We start from the raw sequence: 22819 nt of genomic DNA, 5'->3' as shown, positions 1-22819 counted from the left end.
AAGAAGATCCAGAATTTTCATAAGAATAGTTTAAGATAATCATGCCTTTTCTTTGGTTTTAAATGCACTGCAGAAGATTTGTCAAAACATTGATTTAATCTTGAAAATATAACACTAATTACTATTGTTGCAATGGAAAAATGTAGCCTATGCAATAATCATGTTGTACAGCATAACCAAATATTATGTTTATGTGTACACAAAGCATAGAACCTGTTTGAATTAAACCTTCATAACCTTTCATTGATCAAACAGAAAGGTAGCTCGTCTGTGGTTTATCATCAGGGTCTATTTTAATGAATAGTGATCAGTCAGGCATACAGAGAACTGATAGAGCAGACATGAAAAACAAGATCTGCCCTTATTCTTTTGTAGTTGCACAGATAGCATAGACTGTTTAAACTATGTTGTATTGAACTCACACTTTTAAACATAAATTCAGTATTATTTTATATATCTTATAAACATGAATTTATAGTATTTTTGGTGTAAATGTGTTACAGCAGTGCCACCTTTGTTACACCAGGTGGAGTTATACCTGTTTAATTACAGTAAAAGAGGTATTTGTTGCCATGATCAGGAAGAAATCCACCATGTCTTTGGGCAAACTATAATCATGTTAGTAATTCTAGCAAACTGACTTTAGGCAATGTCAGGTCACGAAAAGATAGATGTCATATATCAGATGAATCTCAAAGAGAGCCTAACTCAGAAACGAGAAAGCAAAAAGCTTTCACTAATTGGAAAGATGACCTGCTGAAATACTGTCCTCCCTCTGTTTACAGGGAATTATTACAGGGCTATTTGCACATGACCAGTACTCAAAATGAATGAAACCTGGAACATCAGTATGGACATGTTTTCAGCCAGAGTTCCCAAGTCCCACTTTGATGGGCCCTACATAGCTGCAGAGCTGGTCATAGCTACCTTCTCCACCACAGGAAATCTTCTGGTCTGCCTCGCTGTGAAGCAAAACAAGAGGCTCCAAACTGTGACCAACTACTTTCTGGTGTCTCTTGCCGTGGCTGACTTCTTTGTGGGCGCCCTTGCCATCCCCTGTGCCATCCTGACAGACTTGGGCATGCCTTACCACAACCTGTACTTCTGCATCCTGATACTATCAGTGCTAATCATGCTAACCCACACATCCATCTTCAGTCTGCTAGCTGTGGCTGTGGAGCGCTACATAGCCATCCTTCTGCCCCTCCACTACCACAGGATTATGAGACCCTGGAACGCTAGATTGATCATACTCACTACCTGGCTCCTGGCCTTTCTGACTGGTTCCATTCCTCTAATGGGCTGGCACAAGACCCCACCTCAGTCCAGCCACTGCTTCTTTGCCTGTGTCATCGACTTGACCTACATGGTGTATTTCAACTTCTTCGGCTGTATGCTGGTGCCCCTAGTGGTGATGTTCGTCATCTACGCCCACATCTTCATGACAGTGCGGAGACAGATGAGGCGCATCACGGCGCTCCAGGCTGGGGCCAAGGGGCCGGCAAACAGAGCTGTCAGCTTGCGACGCGAGGTGAGGAAGGCCACGTCGCTCTTCCTCCTCCTCTTCCTCTTCACGATCTGTTGGATACCCATGCACGTGATCAACTGTTTCCTCCTGGTGTGCCCACAGTGCAACGTGCCCGAACCCATCATGCTCATGGCCATCCTCCTCTCCCATGCCAACTCGGCCTTCAACCCTCTCCTCTATGCCTACAGGATGAAGTCATACCGCCAGACAGTCAAGACCATGTTCCTGTGCTGCAGAGCTACTGCCGAACCAGAGAGTAGCCGGGAAGATGCAGACACCGCCAAAAAGACCACCACTTAAGGAAATCACTTTATCAGGGGGGGGGGGGTTGACTCTCAATAAAGATGATGGTGAGGAGAGATTTCAAGAACTTTGTTGTTTCATATCTGAACACACTTCTTTGTATCTCGAAGGATTCAGTGTGTAACAATAAATTAGTTTGGCAAAGGCTTTCATATCCAAGATATGTCATATGTCTTCTTAAAAAAGAACATTAACCACAGATTAAATTATACCACTTATATTTATTTGTAAAGGTACTGTACAGATTTTGAAATCATGTCCACAAAAAGTTGCCACTGTTAACCTGTTAGAATAGGAAATAAATATTAAGTGCTTTATTAAATTGATTTCTAATAAACAAATGTTGAGTGATTGCTGTTCTTATGTGAATAAGTTGTGTACTGCAGTAAATATTTTACTATGTGGTGTAGCATGTACTAGTATATGTTGTATTATGATGTGCAATGAATACAAATATTTTAAAATCTGAATGTTTCAGTGTATTAGTCTAGTTGAATCATTGGAAAATATTATATAACACCTAGGCGCACTGACGCAACTCTTGTATTTGGTTAAGACAAACAAAACAGCAGAGCACAAAGGTGAAAGTAAGGGACTACAAAAACAACAGACTGTGCGTTTCCTTGTGGTCAACACGTTGCAAAAGCCTGGGTATTTCTGCAGCATGAATTGTCTATAGCATGAGTGGTCCACTTCTATTCCAATCCAACTCTGTGTCCTACACACACACACACACACACACACACACACACACACACCTGGTTTGGTGACAGCAGAGACTTCCAACACACACACACACACCTGGTTTGGTGACAGCAGAGACTTCCAACAGACACACACACACACACACACACACACACACACACACACACACACACCTGGTTTGGTGACAGCAGAGACTTCCAACACACACACACACTGTCTTAGGCCTGGAAGTGGTTGTAGCTCTGTTTACACATGTCCAGTTTACACTTGGACAGCCCAGGGGGTGAAGGTTCCAGGCTTTGCAGGAGGACACTGAAGCACACAAAAACACATAAGCAAACAAACACACACACACACACACACACACACACACACACACACAGACACACACACACACAAACACATATACACACACACACACACGCACACACACAGAGACACACACACAGACAAACAGACCTTTTATCAGAACGTTTCTCAGACACAATCAGAAAAAAAAATTACAATAGTTTGCTACAGGAAAACATAATTCATGCCAAACCAATAATTTAGTCCATGACATTTAATATAATACATTTAATTTCATCATTTAGTAAGAGACCGTGACATCACACACGTACCAGTTTGGTGAAGCGGTCCTCGCAGGCATTACGGATCCTGTCAGGGGTGGCAGGGCTGTCCAGTCTGAATGGGCCACTCAGCCCTGACTCCGTCCTGGCAGCGGCAATGGCCTCTTTGATGGCGTAGAACACAGAAGCGGCCAAGAAGAGAGGTGGCTCTCCTACAGCCTGGTGGGCAAAAGGTTGGGATATGAGAACAATGCAACAGGTTTCACTCATCCAAATGAAGGAATCATAATTGATGTAAGAAAAAACAGATCACCCAGAACTTTTTTCAGATCATCAAAAGTGACATGGCTCATGAAATGACTAGGTTATTGCAATGATAATCAGTAACTCACAATCAGGAATAATACAAAAATACAATAAAACATTTTTTCACGTATTTTCCATGATTGATGTGGGTTCCATGAATCTTTCACCATTATCATAATTCCAATTCTATATCTGTTATTCTTCAATCTTATTTCCCGATATTCTGGCATGCCTTGCTTTTCTATGGTCTCCATTACATTGATCTTTCATCCTCATCATGAGTCCTCAGGAAAAAAATACATAACACACAACACCTTTTTTTTTTTAAGATTTATTTTTGGGCTTTTTTGCCTTTAATCGATAGTGCAGTAAAGAGTGGGACAGGAAATGAGAGGGAGAAGAGGTGGGTAGTGGACAGGAGAAATGACATCGGGCCGGATTTGAACCCGTGTCCTCCATGGGCGTCAAGCCCGAATGTGGTTGGGGCTTGTGCCACAGTGCCCCCCCGACACCCCTTACCTTTGATGAGAAGATGGCCCTCTCATTGGGGGCGTCCCTTAGGAGAGCCACACTCAGCTCGGTGGGGATGTCCCCGAAGGCGGGGATCTTGTACATGCCGGGGCCGCGGGTGAAGAGGTAGCCCTGAGGGGAGTAGCGCAGCTCCTCCAGCGTGAACAGGCCCACACCCTGCATGAACCCTCCCTCCACCTGAACAATGAATACGTGAAACAAATGAATTAATGAAGAAGCCAATTCACATCGGTTCAACACACTCTTCATTGCAGTTCAACAATGTAACCTGTGTGGAGGCAGAGAAAGCGTGGTTGAAGATACTATACTTGTGTTAATGGTATTGACCAGTCATGAATCAAACCCAATTCATGGAAAATAACACATTACGAGATCTATCACAGTCTGACAGCAAAAATGATTATTGAAGTTTAATATCAGGGTTTGAATTATCTTCAAATAATTGTATATTTAATATGCTTTCATGTGAAGGAAAATAAGAAGCTTATTTGTTGAATGATGATAATGTTTAACTGCACCTGTCCAATATCCAGGGCTGGATTGAGACTTTTACCAACATCCATCACTATGGAGGTGTGCACATTCTTAGAGACACAGAGATAGAAGACACATATATCAAAACCAGTGAATCATTAAATAACACTTATAGTTAATGCCATTTTCCCACAAGACTTTTGACATCCCCACCTCTGCACACTTCTTAAAGTACTATAAATAGCATGGGCATTTTCAGGAAGGTGCAAAATGTTTTTGCAAGAATTCTGTTGATGCTAGTGACAGCTACCAGGAGTATTTCCCACTGAATATCTTATGCCAAACTAAAAAAAACTCCTGCCACTGGACAGGACATACACCAGTGGTCTACCTTATGGCTTCCAGTCAGGCAGTCAACCTCCACCTCAGAGCAGGCCACACCATAGCTGAAATAATTAAACGGTCTTCCTGAGTTACTGTCAAAGTCATAGCCAAGATCAGGGGTCCTGCAATGGAGAAACAGAGAAATACTGTCACGTGATCAGAATTCCACACAGTCATTCAAATACTTTGGATGGGATAATGAACTTTCTATGAAATGAAAGTGTGTTGTAGCTCACTTGTAAAAGCCATTTGCTGACAGGTTGACCCTGTCAAAGTATGCAGCCCTAACCTGTCAAAAACAAACAAACAAACATTTTTAAATCCACCTAATAAAAGATTCCTTGTATAACCACACATGGACTGGACTACTGGCACTTAATTGCGGTATATGTGACAATGCTGTAATATTAATATGAATGAATACATATTAATGAATATGATTTAAAACAAGGTATAAGAACTAGCAGCACATATATCCACCATTATAACACCCCAGACATTTCAATTCCATATGACACAACTGTTATATTACAAGGCCCCAGTGTAAGAACGACCACCACATGTAAATATGTATGAAGAGTCACTGACCCAGTCCTCCCAGGTGCCGGTGGGGTTCTTGGCCTTGTATGGCCCCAGACGCTGCATTAGTGTCTGGCATGCATTCTACAAGAAGGGAGGGAGCATCACATATTTACCCAAAAACTAGACAATGAGTCATCATGAAAACAAAAGACATGAAGACCTGTTATCTTGAGACATTAATGTTCACAGTGAGTGATTAGGCAGATGTCTGGCTTAGTCTGTTTTTTTTTTACCATTGTTTATACATGACAGTCTGATAGTAGAAATAATAATACAAATGTAATATCTGTGTTTGACCCTAAAATATCTGTGTTTGACCCTTTTTAAATAAAAAAATTCTAGTAGTTTAAACTTTACCAGACACCTGTCTCTACAGCACACAACACAATGCTGTTACACATTTCATCAGTGTCTGTGCTTCCTGAGAGCAAAAAGACAGTTTACACTCGCGCATTTGAGAAACTAAAACACATACAGTGTATGTAGCTAACAAGTGCTGAGGTGACAGTGACATGATGACCAAGAAGCAGGATGGCAGGCAGAATGTCCATCCCCGAAGAGGTAGTTAGGATAAAAGCTGCATTATATGTTCTTGACATTGATGTGATCATAGACTTTCAACATGGTGGACAGAATGAATGGTAGTACGTATATAACAGCATGCACTCCTAACTTTGTGATCGTTTTTTAACATGGCAGAAAGACTGGGCAGACTGTAATAGAGAGGTAAGGGAATGTCTTACGTGGACGGCCATGCCGTTGAGGTCAGATGAGGCAGAAGCTGCGGTGGGGCTGGTGTTGGGCACAGTGTTCGTACTGGTCTCAGTGATGTGAATCTTGGAGCTGGGGATGCCCAGTGTCCTGCTGGCAACCTGAACAGCCACAAATTATGCCGATAATCAGTACTAGTGCAATGAACAATATGAAAACTAACTATCTGTTCTATGGTTTTTCACAACCACAGCGCTAACACAATGATCTAGGTATTCAAAAATGTTATGTTGGGAATGCATTGCATTAAGCAGTGGTAGAATGTAACCAGCACACTTAAGGTGTTTTTTCACCATAGCTGTGTTTGCCTACACATACACACGAGCAAACACATATCAAAATAGTTTTTCAAATGAATGCATTCGCGTATCGTCCTAGACCATCCTGGATCCCGTCCTGTTTTGTATTCTTGAAATTTGGAATCTCAAAAAACATGGTGACTGTTAACAATCCATTCTTACTGAAATCCCAGTATCTATTTTGAAAAGTGGTAACTTAAATGTGAGTAAACTGAAATGTTAGCACGTGAGCTTTTTTTTTTTACCAACTTTGGTATTTTGTATTTATACACTTTAGTATGAATTTTGTTTGAAACTGCACTAAAAACTAAAAACTTTTTTTAATATCCACTGTCTTACCTGGACCATCTTTGTGTGTAGTCCCTGTCCCATCTCCGTTCCTCCATGAGTCAACAGCACAGATCCGTCTGTGTAGATATGAGCAAGGGCTCCTGCCTGTTGCCATGGTAGTGGGTCACATCACAGCACAAAATCATATATACTATTATACTTTGTAGATATTTGATAACAGTGTGTGGACTGGTGATCAAGCTATCACACACATGGACCTAATCAATGGAGTCTAAAAAAAAAAAAAAAAAAAAAAAAACTAAAATCAGTGTAAAATCAATCAAAATGTAAGATGAAGTAACCTGGTTAAGGAAGACAGCGGTGAAGCTGATTCCAAACTTGGTGGGGACGATGCAGAGACCTCTTTTTGTCCAGCGATGCTGCCTACAAGCAATGTTCCAAAGAGATATCTCAGCAATATAACAGGAGGAGCAATGCCACTTCCATCACTTCTTAAGAGGCGTGGACACTCAGTATAACTCTAGCAGGCGCTATTTGACTAGCAAGCTTGCAATATTTTTTTAAAAGAAGGATGCCTCAGAAGCTAACCCTGAGAAAAACGAATGAGAGGATAACTAAAGGATTGTTTCCTAATGTGGAAACAGCACTGTTTTTCCTAAATGTATCAGGCCCTGGTACCCAGTGGACTTTTTGGTCGATTTTGGTGCCAAGGTGGTTAAAGTCTCTCCTTCAATCATCACTGTGGCATAATTATCCTTTCATCTCCACTTACTTATTAAACTTTTCCACATCAGCCTTCCGCTGGTGATAGTTGGAGATTTCCAAGCATTCTTTCCAACAGCGGTCAATAGTGAACTGCTCCAAGCACTGGTTGAAGGGGGTCAGATCTCCTTCCTTGTAGAGATTCAATCTCCTCACCTGTCAAAACATTAATGCAATCACGTCATGCTTTTTGGAAGGTAACATCAAGAATTAAACAACTTAAAGTGCTGAGCACTCGTGTCAAATCTGCTTGATGTGTGGAAAACATCTCTGTTCTGACATGCTACAGCTGCTATTAAAGTCAAATTCTATAAAGTTAACTCTGGACAAGACTCTGATACTGTCTCTGCTTTTTGACTGAAAGCCTGAGACATCGTTTTAGTTGCATACTCGATGTGGCAACACAAGGAATAAATATAACAGGTCCAGTCCAGTCCAGTGTTTTCTGCTCATAACAAACACAAAGGGGGTAATATTTATTTATCTATATTTACTGTGATCCACTAAAATTGTAACCCCCAAGGCATGCTTTAAGAGTAATAACAAGTCCTTTTAAGGTCCTCTTAAATATATCTCAGTATACCTAAAATGATTGTTGTTATGCCCTATTTTCATTAATCTTTGCACTGCTATTAAGATGCTATAATGTCTCCTGTGCTATAACCTTTAGATGCGTTGTTAAGCATTCATAATATTTTTCTGATGAACATTGCCAGTCACCTCTTCAGATGGCATGCCACAGGCCAGTGCCACGTCACTCATCCAGCTCTCTGCCACCATCATGCCCTGTGGCCCTCCGAAGCCTCTGAAGGCCGTGTTGGATGGCAAGTTGGTTTTACACAAGTAGCCTGTGCCACACATGTGTGGGATGTTGTAGGAGTTCTCCATATGGAACAGGGCCCGTTCCATAATCTAAAAAAACAACCAAACAAACAAAACAAAAAAACACACAGGGATGTCATTAAATACACACCAGGAAACTTTGATGTACTTCAGAAACCTTTCCATCTCCTTGTTTCAATAAAACGCAACTTGTTTCTTTGAAGGCAATGTTTATTCAGTCTTCCGAACAGTCAAAGGGTAGCAGTGTAGAGAGGGAGACAACATTCACCAAAAATCAGAACCTAAGATATAAATTATAAGCAACGAACCAATCATATTTTATAAAACCTGGGGAGACACCATCCCAAGATGATGTTATAAGATCAGGAGGAGGATCTCAGCACTGGACAAAACAGTCTTAACTTTTCTACTTAAAGGCATAGAGCACAAACAAATCACAGAAAACAATTCCCCTACTATATTATACAAATAAAGGGTAAGGTCATAAGGTCTAAGCTAAGAGGTCATAGATAGAGGGAAGAAGTAGTAGTAGAAAAAGTGTAGAGTAAAAGTGATGGTAAATGCTACTCATACGTACTGATAATGACAGGTCCATGGAATTCCCGGCATTACTGTAAAATGTCACTTCTACTGCCTTGACTTTTCCTGAGTTCATATAGCCAACCTGGGAAGAAAATTGATATTTCCCATTAGTGACATGGTCAGGGAAATGAATATAAGCAGTGAATAAAACTGATGAAACAGATTATAGTTTTTAGATTCTAGATTTCTAGTCCAGTATGTATAACTGTATGAATAGGTCATGGATGGATAGAAATATGAAATAGAAGACAGCATTCTGCAACCAATGAAAACTAATATTAAACATCTCACCTTGTATCGACCAAAAAATGGGTGCCTGCCACCAGTAACAAGCATGTCCTCATCTCTGTCCAGCATGCAGCGGACAGGTCTTTTGACTCTGGGTGGAAAACAACAAAAAACAATATTGTTCAATTTCAGGCATTCTTACTGATGCTTCTATAGTGTCATGTTTCACATACTCATTAATATATGTAAACATGCAGACATGAAATTACAAACCACCATCTGAAGAGTACATACTTTTGTGCTGCTAAGGCAACCACTGTTGAAAGGAGCGTACTTCTGCTCTCCTTGCCACCGAAGCCACCGCCCATTCTTTTTACTCGACACACAATCCGATTGGCTGGCACTCCTAGTGCTTTAGCAACCAGGGCCTAGGGGATAAAGCATCTTTTTTTTAAAACTAAATTATCTAAACTAGCCTCTCTATAAATTAATATCATATATCTTCTTCTACAATTATTAAGAATAAAGTGACCTAATGAGGTATGATAAGCATGAGGTATGCCTTTTTGAAAAAAAAAAGTTTTCCGTAATCGAATACTATGACACCTAATCATGGCTGACCTGTGTTTTCGTGGCTGACTGTGTGGACACAAAGAGCTCCATCTCTCCGTCCTCTCCACGAGGAATGGCCAGGGTGCAGTTGGTCTCCAGGTAGAAGTGCTCTTGGCCTCCAATATGAATCTCCCCTATGTTGCCAAAGGCAATAAGTTAGTCCCTACAAAGTTAGACCTACAACATGGCATCCCCATTATGGCACTATGACTCTAAAAGCATATAAAGATTTCACATGAATATAGTTATAGAATACAATAAATACCATAAGTTATCCACACAAGCTCAGTGTGGGGTATAGAGTCTCTACAGTGTCATTAACCTCTAGTGACAAGAATGCATTGGGAGGAGGTAGAGTACATACAACTGAGGATACGGGAGGAGAAATCAGTGGATGTAGGACTGCGGAGGTTTTAATACTTTTACTAATATCCTTACAGTATGTTTACTTGGGTAAAAGTTGGGTGAGTGTACCAGTGAAACTTCACAGCACCTTGAAGAACGTGATCTGATTCTTTGAAACCTTGGGCAACATCTCCTTTCTTGATAGTCCTCACTGGCTGAAAAAATGACTGGCTTTCAATGGCATCCTGTTTGAGGGTGAAAAAAAATGTGTTAAAAAAATATAGAAAGTGGACACGTATTGACCTTTATCTCCAGATTTGGATTCATACCATCAACTTGGCATCTGAGTAAATGGCAGCTTGAAAAACAGCTTACATAACACTGACACAGCAACATGGTCAGGAGTCACTGAACTTTCCTTTTGAATTTGACAAACACAGCAATACTAGCAGATTCTTACAATGAGCAGTGCCTCACAGTAGAGGGCAGTACCAAACACACGTTAGAAAGATACACCGTCCTCTCAATAGCGGGATGTGCATAAGAATCACGGTGATGGCGAGAGGGGACACCAACCTGGATGGTGACGACAGACTTCATCTCCTCGTAGGAGATCCTCACTGCTTTGGCTGCTCTTTGGGCGTGTGCCTGCGTGTCAGCCACCACTGCTCCCACTATGTGTCCAACACATGTGACCTAAAACACACACACACGCACACACACACACACACACACACACACACACACACACACACACACACACACACACACACACACACACACACACACACACACACACACACACACACACACACACACACCCACACACACAAACACACCCACACACACACACACACACACACAGAAGCAAAACTTAAGGGAATAGCCAGGCTAGCATCATCATTACAACACATAATTTTATAACAACTTATTAGTCATGCGTTAGGTAAGAATGACTTTTTTGCTTGTTCATTCAGATACAACCATGTGGATAAACTGCTTCTTCGTGATAAGTAGGTTAATCCAGACTTCACAGACTAATGCACTGAATTCCAACACTGATTTCCTTACTGATAAAGGGAGAGAAGAACACTACTGATTGTTTAACTGCATATACCATGGTAAATTGGCACTTTTAAATAATATATGGACACCCATTTTCAACTATTATCTATAAAAATGACTTGAATCCTGCCACTCTCTACAGAATCACAAGGACAGTTAAGATGTTTGATCTACTCTTTGCCAGATATAGCAAATGAGAGTCAGGTGAGGAACACGTGAAGTAACTTTTCACAAGGAAGCATATCTATCCTCATAGCGTCGGTATTCAGAATAACACAACATACTGTACTATGGCTTGCATTGCATACTATAGCATGGATCAAAGATAGTGTTCACAGCAAGTAATTGTCTCTAATATTAGATGATCATTTTACAACATTGTGCCAAGCCTGTCATAATACAAAACAACTTGAAATTAAGATTTTTTTTTCTAATTGAATTAATTCAGTTAGTTAATCATTTAATTATTGGGAATCAGCGCAACTATTTTATGATAACCAAAACAGATATCAGCAAACATCAATGAGCATTGAGGCTTAAGAGAAAAGCACTCGCTCACACATTCGTCTCGCTCATGACAGTTCTGGTCACGTTTCATGAATGCGGGTCATTGATGTGAATGTGTGTCATGTGTATCGGCTGCACATTCAAATGGCTGTGTGTCATTTGTGTACACAGAGGAATCGATTTGTGTTTGAAAGAAAGACACAGCATGTGATTTTACGACATGGCCTCCCCCCCTTCCCTTCCACCACTCACGCTCAGTGCACGCTCAGTGTAGTGTGAAACATCTCGGCTAACATACCGTGTCCTCTGCCAGGACCGTCTCGTCATAGAGCACAGGTCCCGTCATGTTGCTGCCGCGGATGTCCTTGTAGGACACGAAGGTGACAACTCCAGGAATGGCCAAGGCCTCAGCTGTGTCAATGGATCTGGATATAGAGACAACGAGCAACTCCTATTCTTAGTCTTGGGTGCTGATGGTATTGCAAACACCAGCATCATGAGTCACACACAAGTGAAGAATTTTCCTGCTAGCCATCTCAGCAATTTTCTCTGATAGCTCTAGGTTATTAACATACTGTGTTGGATGGTGAGAATGATAAAGGAATTTTGGAGGGGTTGTTGAGCACATCTAAAACACATAATTACCATCTGCCCTCGCAATACCTGGGTTTCAGTTAGGGTTTCAGCTCAGATAGTTGAGACACAAATTAAACCCACTAGGCAAGATGCTTGGACTCACGTTATATGTGCGTGTGCTTTGGTGCTGGTGACCAGAGCGAGATGGAGCTCATTCTCGAAGCAGGGGATGTCATCACAGTAGATGGCCTCCCCAGTAGCCTGCTTCAGGGCAGAGAGGTGCATTACGGGCCGTCCAATGACATCGTCAGCACTCTGTCCAGGAGGCACTGTCTGTGGAGACATTTTCAACAGTTCAGTGAGAAATGCATAGTAAGATTTTTTTTAAAGTTGAGAATATCGGCTTAATAATCAGCCATTAAACTTGTTTTCTGGCTCAAGACTTATTAATGCCTTACCAATATTGAAAAAGCTTATCAGGTGGTCAAAACAGATGTGCTTGTTTTTGTAACCAAGAAGAAAAAGACTTTGTTTTCATCAAGGAGATATTGCGATATTATTTAGTGGGTAGGACCCAACAAATGTTCACCGTTTTTTTTTTGACAGGGGGGGAATTGTAAGAGGTAATCCATATCCAGAGCTTTACCTGGTATACTTGGACACTGGAGGGAGTTTCTGCGTGAAAGATCTCTGTGGCACTGCTGTAGTCTGGCCGCACGTCCTCCAAAAGGACACCCTGTAGACCAGGGGAAATGGGCACAACTATGTAAGCATAGTACAAAGATTTCATTTTCATTCTTAATACCGGTAGGCGTTATAAAATATTACAAACACTGAAGTTGTTGGAATATGTTGTTTTAGCTAGTATTTTCAGTGCTACGTATAGTAATACCAGATCATATTTAGAATATATATATATATATATATATGTCATGGCAACATGCGTATCGAGTGAGTTGTGGACATGGATGTGTTGTTTCCCAATCAGTATTATGAGGCATGGTGCAAGAGGTTGACCCGGGTTTGATTCACGATTGCTGCAGGTTGTCTGTACATCGCTTTGGATAAAAGCGTCTGCTAAACACCTGACCTTTCACCTTTACATGATTAAGTGCATTTACTAGTGCTGTCAAACGATTAAAATATTTAATCACGATTAATCTAATTTATGTCATAGTTAACTCAAAATTAATCTATTCTTATCTATTCTAAATGTCCCTTCATTTATTTATTTTTCCCATCATTTTATTTTTATTTTAATGCCCTTATCAACATGGAAAAGTGGATTGGCTTGCTTTATGCAAATGTTTTATTTTATTGAAAACCAACATTGCCAAACAGGGCGGTACAAAATAAAATTATAAAGTGCACATTTCAGGTAAACAAGGACTCAGCCTATAGTGCAGTTAAAAAGTTTCTTTTTTTCAAGTTTGCTGGGAACATAGCAGTCAGGCCTCTTATTTCAGAAACAATGAACCCGTAACAGTTAGGTTACCAATAAAAGGTTAGCCTACTACTACTTCTTTGCTTTCAGCCAGCTGCCTGTTGACATTTTCAGACAACAGTGAAGCTTGCTTCTTTTGCACAAGTAAACTTTCCATTCAGAAGCTTTTTATGATCCATTTCGCCGTATCCCGCTTACCATTCACTCAAACCGTAACGTTAGCCTACTACACAGATTGCGAGGCCAAAAAGAAAAAGATATACCGGTATATATATATATCGCGTTAATCTCGCGATAAAAAAAATGACGCCGTTAAAATGGGTTTGCGTTAACGCCGTTAATAACGCGTTTAACTGACAGCACTAGCATTTACCCATTCCATTCAGACCCATTTCCCCAAAGGGTGACTTGTGAATATGATATGAATTGCTGGTGCACTCTCTTTATGAAACCATACACTCACATCTCGGGCCAGCTGATGCTGAACGGTCAGGTAGAACTTGAAGAAGAGGCTGATAGTCAGGGTACGCCTGTAGGTCACCATGCCTCCCGGGACGGAAGGAGCCAGGGCCATCTCCTCAGCCAAGGACACACAGGCATCCTCCAGCAGACCCTCATTCCATGGCCTGCAGAGCAGAGGCAGGTTACACTCAAATCACCTTCACAAGGTCTTGGTACATAGAGCTTTGTGTACACCTGGGCTTAAAAACAACATTTTTGAATTTTGTCCTCATTTAGAATTCAGTATCATTCAAATATCAAGTGTAGTTACATTTGTGATTGGAATACATTTGGATCAGGTTGTTCTGATGATTTAATAACAAGGTAATGATCAAGTAAGCCAATGACCATAACTGCTATCAGCAGTCAGCATGCCAAACAATTAAACCAGTAGGCGTAACAACATGTTTCCAGAAAAAACGACAAAAACAAACAAACAAAACCACCAAAAACAATCCAAACAAACACATCCATCTGTACACATCACTGTCAGGAAAGGTTGGTACAGTTGACAAACCTGCCAATGAGCTTCTTGCTTGTGGCCTTGGCTAGGACCGTCGTGGGAGCCATTCCTCCATAGCTGAGCTGCAGGTCCTCCACGATGTTGGAGCTCTCTTGAAACACCACGTTCATCCCACAGGTGACGATGGAGATGTCATCCTCTCGACGGGGAGACTGCTTGAAGGCCGAGAAATACTGACCCTGGAACACATACAGTGAACACATGGCTTAAGATCTGTGGTGACTGCCCTACAAGCAAACATTGATATCGATACGGATTTACACGTTAATCAAATGAGATAGAAGGTGTCTTATTCTGACAGCAGCATTTATGAGATCTTCACTGGTCTGAGGAGACCTGCTTGTTTGTCTCCTTTGTTATTGCAAACATCATCTTAACTGATATTATGCCTCATGTGGTTTTCTGAAGCTGCTATGAAACAATCCACATGTGCTCTTACTTAAGTCAAGTAAATCATTTGAGGGACTGAGGGAAAACCAGGGTTAAGGTTACACATGTTGTGAGAGATGGCAGAGACATACGTGTATTCCTCCTTGTACTAAGGTGAATGCTTAAATAAGATGCCTTTATGCTTGCGTGTTTTACCTTTTTGGTGTAGGGTATCTCGATTGACAGCAGAATCTCTTCGGGCTTCAGGACAGTTTTCCTGTAGCCTGGGAAGAAGCTGCCATCCATCTCAACAACACGTGTTCCTCCTGGAACAAGCATTGAAGATTTTATAGTTCTCCGGTTTATGGCTTACTTGCTGTACATGTTAAAGCCCTTTAGAATGTAAAGAACTGTTCCCCCTTGGCCATAAAGATCACAGTATTCACATAAACACATACCCAATGACTGTAAAAAAAGATTAGAGAATTTTAATTGTTCCATGCCTTGGCTGTTTTACAAATATAATTATACCGTGGGGGTTTAGGTCATAGTCAATGAAAGTGTAACAATTTCTGAATCATTAACTTTCTCCTATATTTCAATCAAGCACCATCAATTATCAACAGTTAGCAACACATTGAGGCTTCAAAACAATCAATTGCACTGGTGCTTCACTCCCTTGCAGAGTCTGTGTGCACATTTCCAAACGGATGTCAGAAATCTTTACAGTTCACAGTCCCAGATTAATTCTTGACTCAGAGACCAGGGGAAACTTTATGAGGCAGGACTGCCCATGCTCTGGCCCAATCCTATCACTTGTGCATATTTGTGCACAGCTTTATCAGTTCAGTTCAGGGAAATGATTACCCTCGGTCAAAGACTAAAACATAACTGCGTACAGCACCTTTGGACAGTAGAGTTAACTTGCATGAAGCAGCCATGAATACAGGGTTGAGGTCAGAGATAGGACTGGCCGTCATTATGTTTCCTCCAATGGCCTAGAAAAACACAGGGCAACACATGACCAATAAAACTATGATCATAAAAGTAAATTCTTCAACTACAAGTGTTGTAACAAGTCTGCTGTAATACATGATTCCATTACATGTAGATCATCCTTAAAAGTCAAACACATCTATATATAATCAACCCATCACCATCACAGAGGGTAGATCTAATCTCAGGCCTTTATTCATCATAGCATTAAAATAGATTTTTTTATAATGATGAAAGAATGAACATTTCCGATGTGTTCAAAATGTATCATTCTATACTTCTTTAAAAGCTGCGTATCAAATGCAAAATATTTTCCTCGTGATTTGATTTGCTGCTGTGCTTCAGTGACGTACCGCCACGTTTCTGATCTGCAGACCAGCGAACCAGCGCAGCTGCTCCAGCACGGCCTTGAAGACCTCCGTCTGGTGCGAGGGCAGCTTGGCCACCGCCGTGCGTAACACGTCTCCCAGCAGTGTCAGCGTGCACGAGGCCCCAAACACGATCCCTACACAACATGGGGATGACGGCAAATCAGACTCAAATTCTCTGAACAGTGCTCCACTACACACACCAAAAAAGAGGTCATGAGGTCAAATCTGCATTGCTGCATTTTCAAGTATTTGTCCCAATGCAATACGCCAAGCACTATGGGAATGATTATTGGTGGCACTAATATAAGCACTAAGGACCCTTTTATGGGTGGAGGTGTGTGGGATAGGGGGCTACTCCAGAACAAGTTTGCATAATTTGGACATTGGCAAGATTTCACACAGCTTGCTTACCATCTTCTGTGTGCTGAATGTCATTGAGCTCTGGGATGTAGGCAGGAGCGAGGATGACCGGGTACAACAGGTTTTTAAACTTCATCTCAATACCTAAAGCACAGGAGGATTTACTCACGAGGAGGATACAACAAGTTAAAACAAGCAATAAAGATATTTGTAAAGAAATTTAATTTTTGGATAACAGCTCTCAAAATTCTGACAAGACTTGGAAATCTCTTAAAGGCCTGCGGTCAGTGAAAAGACAGATACTATGTGTTGCCCAAAGCTATTAAGCCTAGACTTTAATAAAGCCACCTCAGATATGACAAATGGCAATGTCAGTCTCCAGTAATGGCTAGCATTGCAAAACCAGCACCGATGTCCTGGAGTACTTGTTGACGTTGAACTTGTTAATCATTTCTGTGGCGGGTTTATCTATATCTGACCACAGGGCATAAATCCTATTCAAGTACAGTTCAGTGTGCAGACTTCTGCCTGAAATCAGGTACTATGTCTCAGACACACCTGGTGCTTACTCTGTGCGTCTGATTCGGGGTCAGTTCAATAACCTTCATAAACCTTTCAATAACGCCCATCAACACTGACTCCTGCTTCACACCATTACATTTATGTTTATTTTGTGGTAAACTGCCTTTGACTTGGCTGCCGTTGTATATCTTACGGCTTGTATAATTTGCATTCAAATTGTCTCTGCCTCCCTTTTTTATTCAGTTTGTTTGCACCACAGAGCCAAGACAAAGTCCTTATCTGCGGAAACGTAATTGGCAATAATCCCAATTCCTGGTTCTTTGGCAAGTGAAACAGACTCACCTACTTCTGTGTTCCCGACCACAAGTTTGGCGTCTGGATAGCGAGCTTTGAGTTCCAGGAGCTCTGTGAGAGAACTGGGTTGAATCCACATCACCCTCTCCCCTTTGAACCTCAGCTCTTTTGGAGATTGCTTACATATATTCTGCAAATGAACGAGAACTCTGAATATGTATAAAATGTCTTCTTGCTATACTGTAGTTGGCTGCGTGTCAAACGATTTGCAAACCTTAGTAGAAATGTGTGTGTGTGTGACTGTGTATTAAGTGCAAATAACGTTCATTTTCGACTCCTATAAAAAGGATCTGTGCTGGGATGTGCTTCATTTACACACTAGTGTTACCAATGTGTTATATAAGTGAAGGCATAACATCCATGACTGAAGAATGGAAACTAAGTGTGCCACTAACCATCAGCTCTGGTGGGAATATGACTTCTTGTGTTGGATCCAGAGGCATGAACTCAGATGGGTCATACAGTGGTTGGATTGAGATGGTTGAATTCCCCTGCAATAGAATAGATGTTACATAAATACACAATTAATATGGCTGCCGAGTTGAGGATGGTTTGATGAAGGAACAATCTACTGTAATGTATATGGCAAGTCATTTAATGTTAGTCCTTTGGACCTGTCCCATGTTTCTTTTTTTCTATGGCAGTCTTTCTGACCTTCATAACACGAGTGAGATTCAGTTCAAACATGTGACCAGATTCCTAGTCTGCCCTGGGACTGCAAGCCAGCTATGACACATCGATTATCAAACGTGAATGCAAACTATCCGCTGAATACTCGAGACCAGGGAGAGCATAACTTGGCCAACTTCAGTGACTCCCAAAGATCACTTTTCAAACGTCACCTATCACCATCTTTTTTTAAGATAACATAGCATCTGTCACAGTTTTATTTAAATTGCAGATTCATGGAAGTCCACGGGCTGGACTTACGTTGATGTGGTCTTCCTTGTGTCCATTGGTTGAGTTTCCATTTGTGGCGTTTCCATTCGTCATGCAGCAGCCATTTGCTTTCCCTCTCCCCCCACAGCAGCCCCCCTCCTACAGCCATGCAGGACAGAAAATAGTCAGAAATACAGGTCATGATGACAAGGCAAATTATATTCACATTAGCTTACCACAGAGGCTGTATGATAGACATCCAAAATGTATCTCTATGGTAACCTACGGCTTCATCGCCCGTCATATCATATTAACATTAGAGTTATGGTATTTCTCATTACATCATAGTAGACCTCTTACCATGGCCTATGACCTGATATAGAAAGCTCTGTAAGTACCACTAAGGTTTCTGATAAAGGGAATATTTAACCATACCTTTGTAAATGTTTTGTAACCTTCCAAAATCGGTCTGTAGCCAGTACATCGACACAGATTACCTATGGGGTGACAAATATAAAAACCTTGATACAGACCAATGGCAATGTAGGTTATTCATAAAATTAAACCAAACACCCTCAAACTAATAGGTTTCTGCATGAATCTGGTCTTGATCCAGTCGATCCAAGCTAGACCAGGACCAAATTGTCAACCACAATTGTCAATTGTTCTCCACTCAATAGATGGACAGCACAGAGGCTGTAGTGTCCCACCTTGGAAGGCCTCCTCCACATCCTGCATCTTTGGCTGGGGGTTGTTCCTGAGCAGTGAGTACATAGACATCACAATTCCAGGGGTGCAGAAACCACACTGGGAGCCATGAGCTTTGGCAATCCTCTCCTGCAGAGAATATTCAACACCAAAGCCAACATTATTCCAGTCATCAGGTTGTGTTAAACAGAAAGGCGACAAATATTACATGGAGAAAACTGAGCAAGCTGAGTAATCGAGTAACATCAAGTAAAACACAAAGGTGAGGTGAGGGACATAGCAGGCGTTTGTGAACTTAGAAAATTACAACTGGGGATATTGATTCACAAATGGGACATTGATTCACAAATGGGACATTGATTCACAGTCTTAACATTATTTTAATAATATATATTAAAGGTACAGTATATAGGATACAGTGGCATCTAGCAGTGTGGCTGCAGATTGTAACAAGCTAAATATTTCTCCCTTTCCAAGCGTGTACGACAAACTACGATGATCATTAGGTGCCATAAAAACGCAAAATGTTTTGGTTTGTCTGTTCTGGGGTACTGCAGAAACATGCAGGACTCTGTGGACGAGGAACCGCTCCCTATGTAAATCCGAAGGGCCCATGATTTGTAGTTACAGGTGGTGAAAACATAATTATGTTATTACTACATTCCATTTCTGCTAATGGACCACTTCAAATCCTTCATACTGCACCTTTACTGCAATGTTAATGTGTGCACTCTTGCCTGAACAGGGTGAAGTTTGCTCGCCACACTGCCGATTCCCTCCACAGTGGTGACAGCACAGTGGTGCAGAGAGCAGAGGGGGGCTAGGCAGGCGTTCACAGAATGGTGCCTAATAGGAGGGGTAGTTAAGGATGCATAATGACTGAGATCATTTCCTCAAAATCAGAAATTTTTTCCTTCCTTTACTCAGAAATAGGTGAGCATATTTTAAGGGCTATGATGAAAGAAGGGTGATTCATTTGTCACACATTTAGGACAAAGGGGAATATGTCATTTGTGCAAGCGGTAATAGTCACGTGTGGGTTTTTGTGTGAGGTCATGAGGTGCGTGCATGCATGTGTGTAGGAGCAATAAAAGCTGTCTGAAAAGGATACACAGTGCGGTTCTGGTGGCGGTGGAACTTGGAGACCATGACGGTGCAGGCCCCACAGCCTCCCTCAGCACAGCCTAGTTTGGTTCCGGTCAGACCCACTGACAGATGGTCAAGGAGCAGGACATGTCACAGTCATGGACCAGATGAACCAGGGGGCATATTTCAGAAACACTAAACTGATACTGTATTAACATTAACAGAAGCAAAACATGTCTAAGAATTGAATAAATACATTTGTTTATAGCATTATCCCATTCAATAGTATTTGAAGAAAAAATTGTGCAAGTTCAAATAAGAGAGACAAATTAATTTGTAACTAGGGTGAATAAAATTGCATGGGCAAGAAGTTTGGATTCACGCTTAAGTTTAAGCTCTTCAATCTGCCCCTAAGTTGATTTGAGACCATTTCAGATTCAAAATCGAAGATATGCTTTTTGACTAAGAGATCAATTGGAGGAATATTCCAGTTCCATTGTTTACGATACATCTTGTACTTTTACACAATTCACTGCGAAAACAATACAATCAAGGCAATGTCAAAGTGATTGCATCGGAAGTGTTACATAACATACCAACGCCTTTAGCAATTACTTTTTTGTGCACACATAATGGCGTTATAACTTTAATAATAAACAATAACAAGGCTAATAAAAGCCCTTCGACAAAGTAGTTTAAATCGGTATCTTTGGCTATTTAGATGATCGATTTAGATAACTTTCTTAAAAGAGGGTTATTATAATCTGTGATGGGCAATGTTAAATGGACCGCTGAGGCAACATCATTCAGCATGAATTTAAAGTCAGACAAAGTGCTCAAGTAAAAGTAGGCCTATTGCATTGGATACATTTTCTTCGGAGGTAAGTCAAGAGTGTCATCTCTGGCTCTGCATTTCGCTCCAAAATCTGCAATAAATACCAAAAATTAACGCAAATGTTCAACTTTGTTGTAACCTGAAATAGCCTAACCTGTCTGTTAATAATAATTGTTTGATATGATGTATGGAATATTCAGGGTTTTACTTACCTTTCTCCCATTTACAAAGAAAACAAGTTCATCCCCAGATGGTTCCATAGCTGAAAGTTTTCCCCTGTCAATATTCGCCATATTTTTGTAGCAGTTATGCGCCTTAACAGACGGAGGAAAGTGGATGGATGTCACACAGACTCTGAGGACACGGGACGTTCATTTCACACCCTTGTTCAGCTGTTGGCTGAGTTTAACACGTGACAAAGCATATCACAAGTTAATAGATAAAAAAGTCTAAGGGTAGAGACATAGTTTGAAAGTGGAGGCACGATACAATACAGATTGCTCTAACGCATTCCGACAGCAAGACAAATATTTCCACTAACTGTCGAAATATATTTCTGACAGAGATGAAAGTAAAAGTTGGAAGGGCACATTTCAGATATGATCCACAAAGAGAAATATAGACTTTGGACCACGTTTGCACCTGCGGAAATATCTAACAAAAAGCTCTGCAGTAATGTACTACTTTATTCCTTTAGTTATTCCTAAAATAAAATTGCATTCCTTTTCACTACACTGTATACATAATGGGGCATGGAATTAAAGGATTAATACGGAGCCCCCTAAGGGTCATGGTGGTGATTTTTTTCTCTGAGCTGCTTTTGTGTAACCTGGCTTCGCCCACTTCTCAGTGAATTTGGGTCCGGTGATATCAGGCGTTTTTGCGTTCCCACGCAATACATCTTGGGTTACCTCGCGATACTTTTGCATTACATCGCAATACTTTTGTGCCATGGAGAGAACGCAAAAATGGAGGTAACGCAAAAATGGCTCATAAAAAACTATCACCAGTCCGTGACCCTTAGGGGGCTTCATACTTTCTCAGATCAGAATTAAAAGCCCTTCCTCACCTAGTCACTTGTAGACATCATAACAGCAATTTCTAATTATTTTAAATATTTTGCAAATGCTTTTGAACATTCACGCATAAGGATATGTACAATCGTCTGCTGTTTAGTTTTACCCCTCAAAATATCTAGGTATCTAATCATTGTGTAAGTCATGACAATAGGGGATTATTGATTAAATGAATTCAATAAAATAAAATTCATTTAATGAAAATTAATACAATTAAATGAATGAGGAAGGAGACGGCGTACGAAAATAATGCACTTTATTTTCTGATATCTTGTTTGAAGGTAGAGATTTAAATAGATGCTTATCAATAAATACTCAAGTTAGTGTGGAAATAAATACTTTAGTTCAGAGTGACAATAAATAGTTCATATATAAATAGTGATGCAATATTGCACAATTCCCATAAAGTGCTCACATGAGCCACTAATACAAAGCAGCACCTGTTGTCTAAATCAGTGTTAATTTCGTTGACGAAAACTATGACGAAAAATATTCGTTAACGACCTTTTTCCCGTGACTAAGACGTGACGAA

General features: G+C 40.8%; 2 protein-coding genes across 3 annotated transcripts; one reads left to right on the top strand and one right to left on the bottom strand.

Annotated features, from left to right (window-relative positions):
- Window positions 1–822: 822 nt before the first annotated feature.
- LOC105908163 (adenosine receptor A2b-like) lies at window positions 823–1831 on the top strand. Its single transcript, XM_042709718.1, has one exon. It carries the CDS (start codon window positions 827–829, stop codon window positions 1826–1828), a length of 1002 nt encoding a protein of 333 aa, XP_042565652.1. The 5' UTR covers window positions 823–826; the 3' UTR covers window positions 1829–1831.
- Window positions 1832–2032: 201 nt separating this feature from the next.
- xdh (xanthine dehydrogenase) lies at window positions 2033–21579 on the bottom strand. 2 transcript variants are annotated; one of them, XM_031580607.2, is made up of 37 exons: window positions 21424–21579; window positions 21245–21302; window positions 20402–20498; window positions 20028–20136; window positions 19293–19419; window positions 19018–19079; window positions 18634–18741; window positions 18099–18194; window positions 17692–17833; window positions 16879–16971; window positions 16450–16601; window positions 16005–16098; window positions 15317–15426; window positions 14726–14910; window positions 14171–14333; window positions 12910–12999; window positions 12427–12596; window positions 11986–12112; window positions 10692–10811; window positions 10264–10360; window positions 9780–9904; window positions 9453–9586; window positions 9222–9309; window positions 8926–9012; window positions 8226–8417; window positions 7516–7661; window positions 7085–7166; window positions 6792–6887; window positions 6126–6254; window positions 5389–5463; window positions 5037–5089; window positions 4808–4922; window positions 4461–4526; window positions 3931–4119; window positions 3157–3324; window positions 2682–2848; window positions 2033–2589 (listed from the first exon to the last, which is right to left on the bottom strand). In XM_031580607.2, the coding sequence occupies exons 1-36, from the start codon at window positions 21502–21504 to the stop codon at window positions 2798–2800; spliced, it is 4077 nt and encodes a 1358-aa protein (XP_031436467.1). In that variant the 5' UTR covers window positions 21505–21579; the 3' UTR covers window positions 2033–2589; window positions 2682–2797. The 2 variants fall into 2 exon arrangements, with proteins under 2 accessions (XP_031436467.1, XP_031436468.1); XM_031580608.2 differs by having other exon boundaries at window positions 2686–2848.
- Between the last annotated feature and the right edge of the window lie 1240 nt (window positions 21580–22819).

The sequence above is a fragment of the Clupea harengus genome, chromosome 14 (genome assembly GCF_900700415.2).
Source record: "Clupea harengus chromosome 14, Ch_v2.0.2, whole genome shotgun sequence".
Classification (NCBI taxonomy): domain Eukaryota; kingdom Metazoa; phylum Chordata; class Actinopteri; order Clupeiformes; family Clupeidae; genus Clupea; species Clupea harengus.
This window is presented reverse-complemented; position numbering and strand designations above follow the sequence as displayed.

Bases quoted from the DNA above. Each gene is read 5' to 3' on its own strand.
- LOC105908163 (XM_042709718.1), top strand. From the start codon at position 827: ATGAATGAAACCTGGAACATCAGTATGGACATGTTTTCAGCCAGAGTT.
- xdh (XM_031580607.2), bottom strand. From the start codon at position 21,504: ATGGCGAATATTGACAGGGGAAAACTTTCAGCTATGGAACCATCTGGG. The intron at 16,972-17,691 runs GTGAGTCTGTTT...CCTGTGCTTTAG, and splicing joins GGTCGGGAACACAGAAGTAG to GTATTGAGATGAAGTTTAAA. The intron at 10,812-11,985 runs GTATGTTAGCCG...TGTGTGTTTTAG, and splicing joins CGGTCCTGGCAGAGGACACG to GTCACATGTGTTGGACACAT.